The 14,824-nt window shown below is 36.1% G+C and overlaps 2 protein-coding genes, 1 long non-coding RNA gene and 1 other non-coding gene across 4 annotated transcripts in view; 3 read left to right on the plus strand and 1 right to left on the minus strand.

Moving 5' to 3' along the window:
- The window catches only part of LOC112126131, a gene marked incomplete at its 5' end in the record, with an annotated part of 30,565 nt that extends 27,427 nt beyond the window's left edge, over positions 1 to 3,138 (plus strand). The window contains 2 exons of the mRNA XM_024225015.1: positions 2,411 to 2,612; positions 2,765 to 3,138. Of these exons, the coding sequence (XP_024080783.1) occupies positions 2,411 to 2,612; positions 2,765 to 2,967 (405 nt within the window). The remainder of the gene's footprint in view (positions 1 to 2,410; positions 2,613 to 2,764) is intronic.
- Positions 11 to 83, minus strand: Trnar-ucu. The gene has a single exon. It is a non-coding gene; the product is annotated as a tRNA-Arg (tRNA).
- A 5,621-nt stretch (positions 3,139 to 8,759) lies between the features above and the next one.
- On the plus strand, positions 8,760 to 10,586 carry LOC112126270. Its single transcript, XR_002909860.1, has 2 exons — positions 8,760 to 10,191; positions 10,361 to 10,586. It is a non-coding gene; the product is annotated as an uncharacterized LOC112126270 (long non-coding RNA).
- An 889-nt stretch (positions 10,587 to 11,475) lies between these two features.
- On the plus strand, positions 11,476 to 14,824 carry LOC112126276 (zinc finger protein 497-like). The gene is made up of 5 exons (XM_024225036.1): positions 11,476 to 11,689; positions 12,473 to 12,577; positions 13,315 to 13,454; positions 14,017 to 14,110; positions 14,643 to 14,824. Exons 1-5 carry the CDS (start codon positions 11,476 to 11,478, stop codon positions 14,822 to 14,824), a joined length of 735 nt encoding a protein of 244 aa, XP_024080804.1.

The following is a 14,824-nucleotide window of genomic DNA, read 5'->3' on the forward strand; positions in this document are numbered from 1 at the left end:
AAAAAGTCATTATTACGAGCGGGATTCGAACCCGCGACCTTCGGCTCAGAACGCCGCTGCTCTCCCACTTGAGCTATCGTGATTTCGATCCACTCGGACACCAACTTCCCATCTCACGAGGTAGAGCAGCGACGTTCTGAGCCGAAGGTCGTGGGTTCGAATCCCGCTCGTGACACTGACTTTTTCATCTCAACCAAGACCTTACTTAAAGATAAATTAATTGAAAAGAATTTGGCCAATCGGGCCACGAAACCTAATGGATTCATTACTCTGGACGAATTCAGTATGGCTGAATCGTCATAATAAATATTTCTCTAATTTTTAATCTCATAACTTGTATGCACATTTGGGAAAAACCAACCAAAGGACTTATACATTTTTTTTGTAATGTTATGGATTATTTTTCTTGTATCCAGAAGGTAGGGATAGTCGAACCCAGCAAAAAGCCCATTCTTCTAGTTGTCACGAGCACGCACGTTCGACCATTTCGTCGTTCCAGAACGAAACGTTAAAATTTATCACCTCATTTCCAGATATACTGTGCGACTGCGGTAAGAGGTTTTCCTCCAAGGGTTACTACGCGAAGCACAAGAAAATCCAGTGCGGGAAGCCCCCAGGCGAGCTGTGCAGATTCTGCAAGTACAAGACCTACTGGAAGGCAGACCTCAGGAGACACATCGCCAACAGGCATTGACATCAGAACTGTAAAATGAATTATCTCGAATAAAATTGTTTTTCTTGCACTCCTCGTACTCAATACCTTTGCAGGTTTCTTTCTCATAAAGTAAGGATTGTATTTTAACGAAAAATGTTTTCTTTACATTCTAAACCCTAAAATGTCTCGAAATTCTAGCTGTCTCTCGTCCATCACGCCTAGATTATCATTTTGACATTCATTGAAACTTTGGGCAAAAAAGGAAAGAAATGTTGACTTGCAATTGATGGTTTTTTTCCAGATATCGTCTGCGACTGCGGTAAGAGTTTCAGATCGAAGAGCTACTACTCGAAGCACAAAAAATGGCAGTGCGGTAAACCTCCGTCTGTCAGATGTCAAGTCCCTTCTTGCGGGTACGTCACCTACTGGAAATCCGATTTGAACAAGCACACCGCCGTCGTACACTGCAACGTGAACTTCTGAACTTAAAAACCGACGGAATGATTTTCTATTAACAAGAAAACATTTCATATGTTTCAAAATGTTTCAAATTTGTCAACGGGTAAATAAACATTTGGAAAACGTCGGAGTCTCTCGATTTCTTTGATCTTTGTCTTTTCACATTGTGATCTTTTTGTGTGAGGTTTGCGACAATCTTCAACCGGATTTATTGAATTTCGCCATATTCGGTAGCGGATTTTTCTACATGCGCCTTCTCGGCTGAAGTAATATACGGGCGTTGGTGGCCGCAACTGTTTAGGCGTTGACACGGCGTCCATCACTGTAAGGTAAAGGTCCCGGGTTCGAAACCAGCGGCCATGCATTCGAACCCTACATACTTACAAATGGGCTTTTTTTCAAAAACACCGGCACCCTGAGGGTTTATTTGACCTCTGCTGTTGAAAACCAAAAAAAAAAGGACACTGACACTCTCAACACGACACGCAAGAATGGCACAATTACACAGAAGACAAACACTTTGAGCGAGTAGAAATACCTTGATTGAATATAAAAAATATATTTTGCATTGTATAAATTCACTTTTCCACATCCTAAATGTTTGTAAATCCCAGACCCTGAAGATGATCTCAATAAAGATCGAAACGTTGGTACGATAAAGAAAATGTTTTTCTGAAACCTATCACACCAGACCGCATCTCACGATTTCTGAATAATTATCGATTAACGGTCACTAATCACCACACAAAAAAATATAGATCTTACTATGAAGATTCATCAAATCCAGAAAGGAATAAATATTAATTTTAATAATTGCCAGAGGAGTTAGTTTCTTCTTTGTGTTTTCTTTTCGTCACGTCCTACGAATGTTATCTTCTGACAATCAATTATTATTTCTATGTAAGGTCTTGATCGAGGCAAAAAAAGTCAGCGTCACGAGCGGGATTCGAACCCACGACCGCTACTCTACAACTTGAGCTAACGTGACTTCCTCTCGGACACCAACTCTCCATCTCAACCTACAAACTTTCGAATTTTCCCTCTTTTTTGCCATTTTTAAACGTCTAATGAGGATTGGATTCTCAGCGATTTATGAATTGGCGACGAGGATACTTCTTTTACATATTAAATATTAATTTGCGTTTTAGTGGTCAATTGACCAAGTTATTTCTTTCAATTAATTATTCTTTTATATGTAAGGTCTTGGTCGAGACAAAATCTTAAGGTTATCTATCATCTGAAATTCACTCATGCAATATTTTTCTTCTCTTATTAACACTGATTGTATTGTTTTAGTTACTGTTTTCCATTGCGAATGCGGAAAGGTGTTCAAGCACAAGTGCAACTTGCAAGCTCATAAGAAGTGGGAATGCGGCAAGGAGCCGACTTTCAAGTGTCCGCACTGCGAATTTACGACCTACTGGAGGAAGAGCATTAAACTGCATATATTCAACCGGCACAAGTCCAGAATATGATTTTATTGAACTTTTTTTACCTTGTAATTTTTTTAAAAATTATTTATTTATTAAATATAGAATTGTTTTTTTTTTTTACAGACCGTTGTGTTTTAAAACTTCCCAAGCCCAAATCCGTTCCCGTGTGGAGTTTTTCTCGGACGTTCCTCTCTGATCCATTCCGATTGGTTTTCAGGTTTCTTCTGCAAGTGCGGTCGCGTGTTCAAGCACGAGAGGAACTTCTACACTCATTCGAGGTGGGAGTGCGGTCAAGAGCCGAGGTTCAAGTGTCCATACTGCCCAAAGAAAAGCCACCGAAAGGCAAATCTAAACAAACACATCCAGAACAAACATATTCTAGTCAAGGATAATCCGCTATTTTTACCCATTTCGATCTAGTCTATGCTTAAATATATAATATGTATATGCGTATATACAAGAGTTGTATATATATTGAATGTTCCTAAACAATTTAACACATTTAAATAAATAAAAATTTATTTTTGTATGAATATTCTTTTTATTGAATCACGATAATAAGGGGGAAGGTTCGAACGGTTGTAGGTTGAGATGGAGAGTTTCCGAGAGGATCGAAGTCACGATAGGTGAAGTGCTTAGAGCCGCGGCGTATTGAGCCGAAGGTCGTGGGTTCGAATCCCGCTCGTGACACTGACTTTTTTATCTCAACCAAGACCTTACATGGAAAGAATAATTAATTGATAGATAAACAATAAGTTTTAACAATCGTAGAATATTATCGGTTTTTTCTCTTCATTTTATATCAGAATTTTAAAAACACTTTTATTAAATCCCACACAGACAATTTTTCTATTGAAAATCCTTGAATGACTCTTCAGTTTGTTTTTAATTCTCCATTTATTTACGAAAATAATACTGTAGAATCATTTTTAATCGAACTATAAGCAGGGGTGTAGCCGTTTTGGATAATGCAATTTTTCGGAAGCAGTTAGCATGCGGTAAAATTTTTAAAAATAATATAATATGAACGACTCATATATTTTACATACAAATATGAAGTTCAATATACTGTGGACTGTGGCTTTTTTTTTTTTTTTTTTTTTTTTTTTTTTTTTNTTTTAAATGGGAATCCCATATTCTTATTGTACAATTAGATTCTAGAGCTTATTTTATGCAACTTTTTCTAAAAGAACATTTTTGATAGGATCGACCCTTTCTGAGTTATGCTCGACGCGTGAGGGGAGGGTGCATTTTTTATTTTTTTTTTAAATTAATTTATTTATTTTATTAACTTTAGCAAAAAATGGTCTTGTACAAACCCAAAGTTAATTTTGGTTAGGAATCTCCTGATGGTAACAGATTTAACATAATTTTTTCATCTATCTGGAAAATGACACCAACTTTATTATTTTAAATGAAAATCGCATATTTGTATTGTACAGTTCGATTCTAGAGCTTATTTTAGGGCACTTTTACTGAAAGGAAAATTTTGAAAGGATCAACCTTTTCTGAGTTATACTCGATAGAAGATACTTAATATGCTTTTTTGTAAAACAAGATGGCCCACCTCCTTTGTGAATGATTAGGAAAATCTTCCAAAATGTATTTTTTCCTCTCTTTTTACTTGGTTATTATACATATAATCAAAACTCAACATTTTATGTACTCCTAGAACTCATTTAACGGAAATTTTTATGTTTATATGTTATATTATTTTAATACTGCTAATTATTTATTTCTGATACTTATCTATTATATTCACTAAATAATAATGGTTCCTTTTAAGTTCTAACTTTACTGGGTAATTTAAATTTTTCGATGTAAAATTGTATACATTTACTGACTTCCTGACAAATAAAATATTACATACTGGTTAAAAAAAAAAAAAAAAAATAGTAGCTAGGTTCGTCGTCTTGTGGTTCAGCACTTTACAACTGTATTTATGAAGTTTGGATTTAGATTTTACTCATCATTATTAGCAGCTACATTTTGCAAAAATTAACACTCCATTTTCTACTGAAATCGTTCGGTTAAAAAGGTTAATACTGTATTGAAATTCTGACTTTTTACATTTTCTATTAATTGATCTTTTGAATACACCATAGATATCTTATTCTGCTTAAAAGTTCTGATTTCTAGGGGAATGTGGTGGTTGAATGGTTTAAGGGAGTATTGCCACGCTTGCAGTTAGTTCTTGGTTCAAATCCCGGCGAAACTTGTAGATTTTCAATTTAGAATGTATGAAATAAGTACAGTCAACCCTCCTATAACGCGGTACTCTCAGAACGCGGTTTTATATATAATGCGGAGTTGAAATTGCGACAGCCCTCCCATAACGCGGTACTCTTACAGCGCGGTTTCCATTTAACAGAATTTAAGCGATGAAGAATTTGCAGTAAACCATCAGGATGTAAGAGAACTAGTACTCAGGGAAGAAACTTTAGATGAGGAAGAACTGATGGAATTAATTGATGCACCTTCCTCAACTGCATTAGTAAACGAAAATAAGGAAAACGAATGGGTGCCAAATCTCGATTTACAAGATGTGAAAAAAGGGTTAAATTTGGCTAAAGAATTAGAATTTCATTTCATTCAAACTGATCGTTCAACGGTGCGCAGCGCAAAGTTTAAAAGAGAGTTAAGAAATTGCTTAGCTCTCCCTATAGAGAGGTTTTAGTGGAGTTAGAAAAAAAAGCTACGATCGAAAACCAATGTGAAGAAGAACCAAGTGAGGAAGACATTTTGCCCATTAAAAGAAGATGAGTTAGGTGACTCATATCTGACAGCGAGGATGAGTGTTGAAAAATAAATAATTTTACAAAAGTCTTTCTTGTTTTTGTTGGAAAACAGTCTTTTAGTTTAGTTTTTGTTTCATTTTTTTTTTATCAATCCTTATATGAACTCTTCAATTCAATAAAAATAATTCATAATTTATCTTGTCTTTTGTATTTATTGGTCTCCATATAACGCGGTACGAATGATGTGATTTGTACTAATTCCGAGTTTCTTATAGCGCAGTTTCCATACAACGCGGTAGACGGTTTCCATAGAACACACTACAAATTAGCCTGGTTTGTACAATTAAATCCGAGTTTCTTATAGCGCGGTTTCCATATAATGCGGTACGCACTCACCATGTTATAGGAGGGTTGACTGTATTTTAAAATTGGTTTGACCCCTTGTTCATGACAGCCCTGTACTATTACTGTCTGACTTATAGCTGTTGTAACAGATGAACATAAAACTGCACTCGTACAAAAATGTGAATCAAAGAGGACCCAAATGCGTTCTCCTTGGCATCGGATGATAAGATCACGGTAGATATAAGTTTCCCGTTTTTTATTGAAGATTTACTACAGCATGTTCTCTTTGTTGAAAAGGCCGAGAAATCTTTTTTGTAGTCTGAAATTTTCAATCGCCCTGTTCACTTAGTTGGTGTGGCTACGTTGTCCCCATGTCCATTCTGTGCTTATTCACTTTCAAAGAAAAGCAACCTCAACGTCCACCGGATGTGGAAGACATCACCCGAATCGTCAGATGCTTGAGGACTGCAAGCCCCAACAATCTGGTTGACTTTAAATAAAAAATATTTGTTGAAATCTGAATATCTTTTAGTACCGTTTAACCACTAAAAAATTAACTCTTTTAATACTGTATTGGTAAGGAGGTGGCCAGGCTTGGGAATGTAACAGAATTATTACAGGGAATTTTCATTCCTTTCATATTTTTAAAAAAATAATTTTGTTCAGTTATTATTCTTCAATCTATTGTCGTTTTCTCTGATCATGCTTTGTGGTTACCTCAGAGTATTTCATACCACAGTCTACTTACTGTAAACCTTAAACAAATATTCAAGGTTTTTTATTTTATTGTACTTCTTTTATTTTTTAAGTTGCACCTTTTTCTGAGTCGAGGTTTCATTAGTCTGTTTTTCCTCTTCAGCAGACGGAGTGCATAAGTGTGAATGCGGCCGAAAATACAAGAAGCTAGCCATGTTCAACTACCACAAGCGGAACGAGTGCGGGATCGATTTCAAGTGCACCATCTGCAAAAAGTCCTACAAGTCAAAGCAGAACCTGAAATTCCACATGATGGCAGCGCACAACGTCCAGACCTAGGGATAAAGGCGTTCCTGAATCTTTTATTTTTGAAAAAGAAAATTTAAACAAAAAAAGGCGAAATGTCGAACATCTTGAACAAAACTGCTTCTATTCTTGGACGCAGCGATTGGCATACTTAGTTTTGAAATACAGATCATCTCTGATCCTCCGATCCTTCCGTTTTCAATATTACTAACCGAAACTGACACACTTCATCACATTGATAGGTTTTTCTCCTTTGAAATTGTTTAAAGTTAGTACTGCAAATTGTGTAAGAAATTTTTTATCAACGAAAATTTTATTTTTTTATGTTTTAAACGGTTTCATATTTTTCATACTCTCTAGTATTATTACCTTTACAATGATGTTAATTAGTTGTTAATAAAATTATTAAACATTTTATTTGAAATAAAAAAAGATTGTTTAAACTTGAAGCAATGACGGTTAATAACTAGTTTCGACAATTTTTTAAAAACAAATTTATGTTTTCAATCAGTTTTACTCATTTTCCGTTAGGTTTATAAATATGATTCTATTTAATTAATAATTTATTTATTAAAATTAGTCAAATGAGGCGATCTATTAATTTTACGATGGCTAATTTTGTAATAAATACACTTTATTCCACTCATTAGTGTCACAGTTTTTGTCTAGTTTAGTTCACCTTGCCACTTTTAAAAATAATTTGTCCTCTTCAGTCGTTCATTATGTAGCTGGTGTTGAGGCGGCTTTTAAGAGGTAGGTGGTGCTCATAGGCATACCGTACGGTCTCAGTGACAACATACAGGATGTTTAGATCTCTGTGAATTTCATTTTTTCGAGGATCTACTGTCTGTATTATTTTGGTACTTTATTATTTCTGTATTTTTTTTTGGGCATACTTCAAAATTTGTGTACCATTCCATATAAGTTTTCATATGTAATTATAAATCGTTATTTTATTTTGTATTGGTAACCTGTAATTTTTTCCCAGCGAATAATAAAGTTGATGATATTTGGAATTAAGTTCTTGTCTTTTCTTTTTCATATGTACTTTCTAATTTATTTATTTATTTTGTACCGTAATGTCTAAATATTTTACTGAATTCTGGGAAGGAACTATTTTACCATTGAATACAATTGGTTTGTCAGCTAATTTTCTATTTTTCGAATTTCCAGTGGTTTATTTTGACCTTTCAAGTATCTGTCCATTAATTGATGCATGGGTACATTTTGAGGGTCATCAGTGGTATGTCACTTGTACAACACAGGGCTTAGGATGCTATCATGGTATGCCAGCCTGATTTCAAACAAATAGTATCTGCTTTATTGTTTAGCTTGGACAGTCTTACATGTTTTGCCTGTAATATCAGTGTTCCTATGTACCTGAATCCAAATATGGTTGAGTGCTTGACTCTGAATCCAACTGGTGGCTTGGTATAATATTGTTTTTATTTATTTATTTATTTTTTTCAATGAAGGGTTTCAGTCTTTTTAGCAAAACTTTTTTGAATAATTTTTGGATAACTGGAAACAATGAGATGAGACGGTAGATACTTAATTAACCTAGCTTTACTATCATGGTGTTATCCTTTCAACTTTCCAGGAATTAGAAACATGCCTAAGTATTTTTGCTGCGTTAGTGAAAGTGTTAGCGTGGTCGGTGTCTGACTGGCACATGTCTTAAGAAATTCTCCTACCTCAAAGTTTAGTCATGGGTAAGTTCGGTGGTTTTTCCCAAACCATTTTGCTATTTTTTATTGACCCTGCCAACTTATCTTTTACAGGGAAACATTTCTGCAAGTGTGGCAGGACTTTTTCCCACTCTGGCCATTGGAACTACCACTTGAAGAAGGAGTGTGGTAGGAAGTTCAAGTGTCCCTTCTGCCCAAAGTTGGTCTCGATTAAAACCAACTTGACGAAGCACATCAACAGGATGCATGTTTCTATTAAATCGGACAAGTTATACTTGTAGAATTTATTCTCGAACAAAACGTTAATCATGCTGTGATTAAGTTTAACTTTTCAAGTTGTACTAACATTCCCAAGTCCAAAGTACCTCGATTTTTTTTTTAAGTATGTTTATTTTCTGTGATTTAGGTAATAATAATAAACAAAGCAATGAATCCATCCTGGTGACTTTTTTTTTTGTAACTGTCCCTATAAATAAAAACTATATTTTGATCGTTACTAATAAGTTTTATTTGTAGTTCCAGGTAAGAAGCTACAGCACATTTGCCCCTGCGGTAGGAAATTCTCCCATCGATTTAATCTCGAATACCACAAAAAGGCAGAGTGTGGAATCATTTTCCAGTGCAACCACTGCCCGAAGAATTTCAAATCTAAGAAGTCCCTGAAAATACACACATTTTCCCTCCACGGGAAACCATCGTAGATTTGTTTTCCCCAAGTCATTTAAACGGAATGGGCAAAGATAAAGGCAACAGACGTCTGATCAAAGTTATGTTTCATATGTCTAGAAATAAAATTGAAATTGTAAATAAAATTTTCAACCAGCTCCATTCTACGAACTTTACACTTTTTCAAAAACATTTGGTTTTTTTAAGTTTGTACCAGGGAGTTCACCCATGAATACTTTCTGAACCTCAGAACACACCGCCCAAAGTGTTTCGGTTCCATAGACAGAAGAGTTATAAAGGAAGCATTTTTTTGACAACAAAAATGCTCAGGAAGACGTACTTCATGCTACGATGATCCTGGAAAATGTATATAATAAAATATAAGGAAATAATCACAGCCAAAGTTTTCCTGTACACAGTTGACATTTTTCTAAATGTTAACTTTAGTCAAAAGAAAGAGAGAAGAAAAAAATGAAAGACAAAAACCATTGCTATTTAAAATTTTTAAAAATGAACGCATTTTGTATGTTAAATAAAGTTGTGAAAAGATGTACTTTTCGTTGATTTCGAGATTTGTACATTATTGAATAAAATATTTTAAGATGTTTCCCATGGCTTTACTATTTCCAGCGAAACTTCTTGATATTTTTTATTACTAAAAGCAGGTCCCCGTCTTAGAATAACTTGTATTTGTTAAAATAAACATAACAAAAATTTAAAACGACCTCACAGAAAAAGCAGTAAATAGAGCGACTTGATGTTCTCACAAACCAGGTGTACTTAGCCATGCAACAAGTGCACAGATGGTCCGATAAATAGGAAGCCACATTAAGTTAAGTTGCAATAATTGGACAGCCGATCACATAAATAATGGCGAGCTATTTAGTTGTCACAAGGGCAAAAATACTATGCAATTTTGGACATCCTAAATCGGGGTCGGGTCAGGTGCGTGGCACTTGTCTTTGCCGGTCCACCCACAGTATGGGAACTCACCTCACTTTTGATGTTCCTTTCTGCCTTCAAAAGTCAGTTCAGGGGCTAAAACCAGTGAGTCCCCCGTCCAAGAGCTCTTACCAGTGGTCTATTTAATAGTGATTTATGAAAGTTTTTCATGTTATCAAGGGGTTGGGATGCCGAGGAAGACAGGAAAAACATTCTGCTTCGACTGCAAGAGCTTTGAAGCAGGGAATTTGGCAACTGTGCAGGTTTATGGCTATATTGCTTGTTTTCTTCAATAAATTTGTTCTATGTTTGTTTTATTCTATGTTTAACTTTAAACAATCTAACACTTTCCTTTGGGCCCCTTGTTTTAAATAAACTTTACAAAATGTGTTTGTAATAATTCTAGGTTTCATTTTGTTTTGTTTTTTCAAGGTTTCGTCTGCGAGTGTGGCAAAGTGTACAAAAACAAGAACGACCGAGCTAGACACCAGAGACGAGAATGCGGCAAAGAACCGATCATCGCGTGTCAGTTCTGCGATTATAAATGCTATTGGATATCCAACTTGAAAATACACGTTATGAACCGTCACATGAAATCCAAAATACCTTTGTAAAAGAAAAAAGTTCGATTTTAGTAATAAACAGCTTATTTTTCAGTGCGAACTTATTTTTGTGATAACCTTGCCATGTCGCTGGCGGAGTTGGGCTAAGTAATCAGTACGATGGGGTACGGCCAATTGTCGATCCAATTAATGAAATTGGAATCTTCTCTGTGTTGAAATTAGTCTGGTACTGCAACTACCTCTCTGGACATTAAGGAACTGGAAAAGTACCCCTTTTAACTCTAACTTCCAGGATCGGGATAAATGCTGTGCCCAGTTGATGGTCATATGTCAAAGGATGGACGAATGTTACCGGGAAGAGTGTGTGGGGTCGGCTCGACAGTTCTTTTATATGAAGATCCTTGCTGTCCCTTAATTCAAAAAATACAGAACTTTCGCCTACGGAGCTGAGCTGGTTTTTTAAATTAAGAGGCGAAATGCTTTTTCTTAACTACACTCCATGACGAGAAAGAGAGTTTGTAACCTCAGTGGAAGGGAGGATGTGATCCACTCCTTGGATGTTTGTCCCATCCTCTTGGAATTTAGATATCCCCATACAGGTCACAGCAGGCTCAGCAGAACCCAGATAATTGAGTGTTGAAGGGCGATTTTGTCTTCCCAGTCGAATGCATTGCGGAAAACTCAAAGAGTTACTACCACAAAGGAAAAATATTACAAATATATATATTAAATAATTTAAATATTATTGAAAATTGGGGTCGTGTCAACCGGATGCATGGCACTTGTCTTCGCCGGTCCGGGAACTCCCCTAAATTTTGTTTTCCTTTCCACCCCTACTCTGGTAGGAAAACTGGTATAAAATTGTAAATCAAAAGTCAGTCTAGTTCATGGGCTCAAACCAGTGAGTCTCGTCCAAGCACTCACCCAGGGAGTCCACCCGTCCAAGGAGCTCACATCAGTGGTCTAGTCCAAAGGCTCAAACCAATGAGTCCAGTCCAAGAGCTCAAACCATTGAGTCTTATCCAAGGGCTCACACCAAGGAGTCCCTCGTCCAAGGAGCTCACACCAGTGAGTCCCGTCCAAGGGCTCATACCAGGAAGTCCCTCGTCCAAGGGCTCACACCAGTCTCATCCAAGGAACCAGGAAGTCCCCTGTCCAGGGAGCTCACTCCAATGGTCTAGTCCAAGAGCTCAAACCAGTGAGTCTTATCCAAGGAGCTCACACCAGTGAGTCTTATCCAAGGAGCTCACACCAGTGAGTCTTATCCAAGGAGCTCACACCAGTGAGTCCCGCCCAAGGGCTCATACCAAGGAGCTCACATCGGTGAGTCCCGTCCAAGGGCACAAACCACAGCCAGTGAGGACCAGCCATTGCGACTTTTCAGATCAAGTTGATGGTTGTGATATGGAAAGGCACAGAAGATGCTGCTGAGCGTTATTTGGCGTAAGTCCCTTTGTTGATAGACTCATCTAAGATTTAGAGTTATGTCTGACTTATTAAATCAATTTAGATTTTGCTGTGGTTGTGCAATTGGGTTCAAATAAATGTTGGGAATATACTCTTTGATTTATTAAATTCTTAAGCCTGACCTTCCCCTACACAAAACTAAGCAGCTAGGCGCTTATGCCAACAAATCTCTTATTTCTAGAGAAAAGCAAGCGAATATAGAGAGAGATTGTTCGAACCAGTGCACCAACTCTGCCGGTTACATTACATTTCTTCTGTATTATAATTTGTCTTATGTTAGAGGTTATGGAATGACAGAAAACCCCAGGGTCAAATCTGGTTTTTGAACCCAGGACTGCAATGTGACATATTATCCGGCCCCTAAGGCCTGTTAGCATAAATTAAATGTTTTAATTATGTATTAATTAAAGGTTTTCTTAGCTCTTAAGGTCGAGGTGTTGATGTCGAGAATATTATCTACCTGCTTATTTTTTCACATTTCATTTGATTTTAGTTTTTTCTTTTGTTTTTAAAGGAAAGCTAAAGCACGCCTGCATGTGCGGAAGGAAGTTCACTCACGAACGCCATCTGAGGCATCATAAAAAGACAGAATGCGGAATCACTTTCCAGTGCGTCCACTGTAAGAAGGATTTTAAATCAAAGAAGGCCGTTAAAATACACACATTTTCCATCCACTGGAAACAATCGATGTAACAATTCAAGACGTGCCGTGATAAAGGACAAGACAATACAGTAAGACACAAGAGCATTTTTAATAATGCAGTTTTAGAATAATTTTAAGAAGTCTGGTTTGCAAGTTAGTGAACATGAACTGTTCAGCACTTGATCACTTTAGTGGGTCCGCCTACTCTCACTGGTTTCATTCAAATGTGTTTCGGCTTCACACCAAATTCATGAGGAAATGCCCAAAAGCACTCCTACCCATAATTGCATAGTAATTAATGACTTAAGAGACGATGAAACACAGTTCCTCATTGAAGATGGTGTGAAGCAAATCCATTTCAATCAAAGGTAAACCAGCGATAGTAGATGCACCCTGTAGTGATCAAAATTTTAGACCAACATAATTTTCAAAAGTTCACCAACCGCTATGAGAACTCTTGAACCAAACTGATCTTAAAAAGAAACAATTTACATTCCGACATTTGTATTTTGTTGGTACTATGACTTATTTTTTTAGAACTTTAAGTTTTCAGCTTTGGTATTTTTTATGTAGTTACTTCTCTTATAAACAACTAGTTAAACAACCAAGGTAGTTGTTATTTTGTGATTCAAACCACAGGAGTGTTTTCAATTTTTTTCTCTTTGATAATTGGAAATCAATTCTGTATTAACTTTTTAATTTTGCTTTTAAAGGTAAACTAAAGCATATCTGTGGCTGTGGGAGAAAGTTCACGCACGGTTACCATCTGAAGCACCACAAAAAGACGGAATGCGGAATAATTTTCCAGTGTGAACACTGCCCAAAGAATTTCAAGTACAAACAGTCTCTGAAAGTACATAATTTTACCCTCCACGGACAACCGTCATAGCCGTTTTACTGTTTGTTCAATGAAGTCATGTTTCACCTTTTCTTCATCTAGGTGGAACTTGAATTCAAATAAATTTTAACTACTTTTATTTTGGAATTTTACTCTGTACAAATGTATTTTACTGTGTAAATAAATACTTGATTAGTTTTATTCACATTGATCCCCAGTCTTTTTCATTTCTAATTAAGTAGAACATAAGAAACAATCACAATTAATTAAGGTTTTTAGTTGAGATAAAAAAGTCAATGGCACGAGCGGGGTTCGAACTCACGATCTTCGGCTTGATACGCCGCTGCTCTACCACGTGAGCTATCATGACCTCGATCCACTCGGACCGAAGATCGTGGGTTCGAATCCCGCTTGCACCATCGACTTTTTTATCTCAACTAAAAACCTTAATTAATTGTGATATATTAATTAGTCAAAATATGTAATCGTTAATTAATGTTTTAATCTTGTCGTTTATTTTTCTCTTGAATATGTTCCATATTTAATTTTGACTTTTACTTTTAAAGGTAAATTAAAGCACGTATGTGTTTGCGGGAGGAAGTTCACACACGATTACCATATGAAACACCACAAGAAATTCGAATGCGGGATCATTTTCAAGTGCGACGACTGTAAGAAGCATTTCAAATCAAAGAAGGCTGCTAAAATACATGCATTTTCCGCCCACGGAAAACTGCCTTAATAATTTATTCAATTCATTCATTAATTTATTCATTATTTTTAATGTAAATGCTATGGGGTAAAAACCAAGAAGGACAAGGTTTGAACTTTTTTTTTTTTTTTTTTTTTTTTTTTTTTAAACAAATATTGCATCCTTGGAACAAAGGGCAGAAGGATTTGAAAGTTAAAAAGACTGATTTTAAAAAATATCAGGCATAATATAATAATAATCTCTTCATGTGCTGGGTGTTGTTATTTGCATTGAAAATAAAAAAAATTATTGTAAATTTGATGTGATTTTTGTTCGTTTTGTATATGTCACATGATATACATGTTTTTATGTACTCATATGTATATACATTTTAATGTTTCAGAATGGGTCTGCCCATTGGTCATTATTCGCAAGTGTTTTTGCCCAAAATTGTCTCATTCCACCTCAGACAGTTCCTTTGATTTTTAATGTTTTTCGCTTTGCTTTTCAAGGTAAGCTAAAGCACGTGTGCGTGTGTGGGAGGAAGTTCACGCATGATTACCATCTGAAGCACCACAAGAAGACAGAATGCGGAATTGATTTTAGATGCTCGACCTGCGGCAAGTCGTTCAGGTCAAAACAAGGGCAGAAGATCCACTCGGCGTCAGCTCACAGGATGAAGATCTTGCCTTGA

Source organism: Cimex lectularius, unplaced genomic scaffold (genome assembly GCF_000648675.2).
Source record: "Cimex lectularius strain Harlan isolate CLEC.00 unplaced genomic scaffold, Clec_2.1 scaffold10, whole genome shotgun sequence".
NCBI classification, from domain to species: domain Eukaryota; kingdom Metazoa; phylum Arthropoda; class Insecta; order Hemiptera; family Cimicidae; genus Cimex; species Cimex lectularius.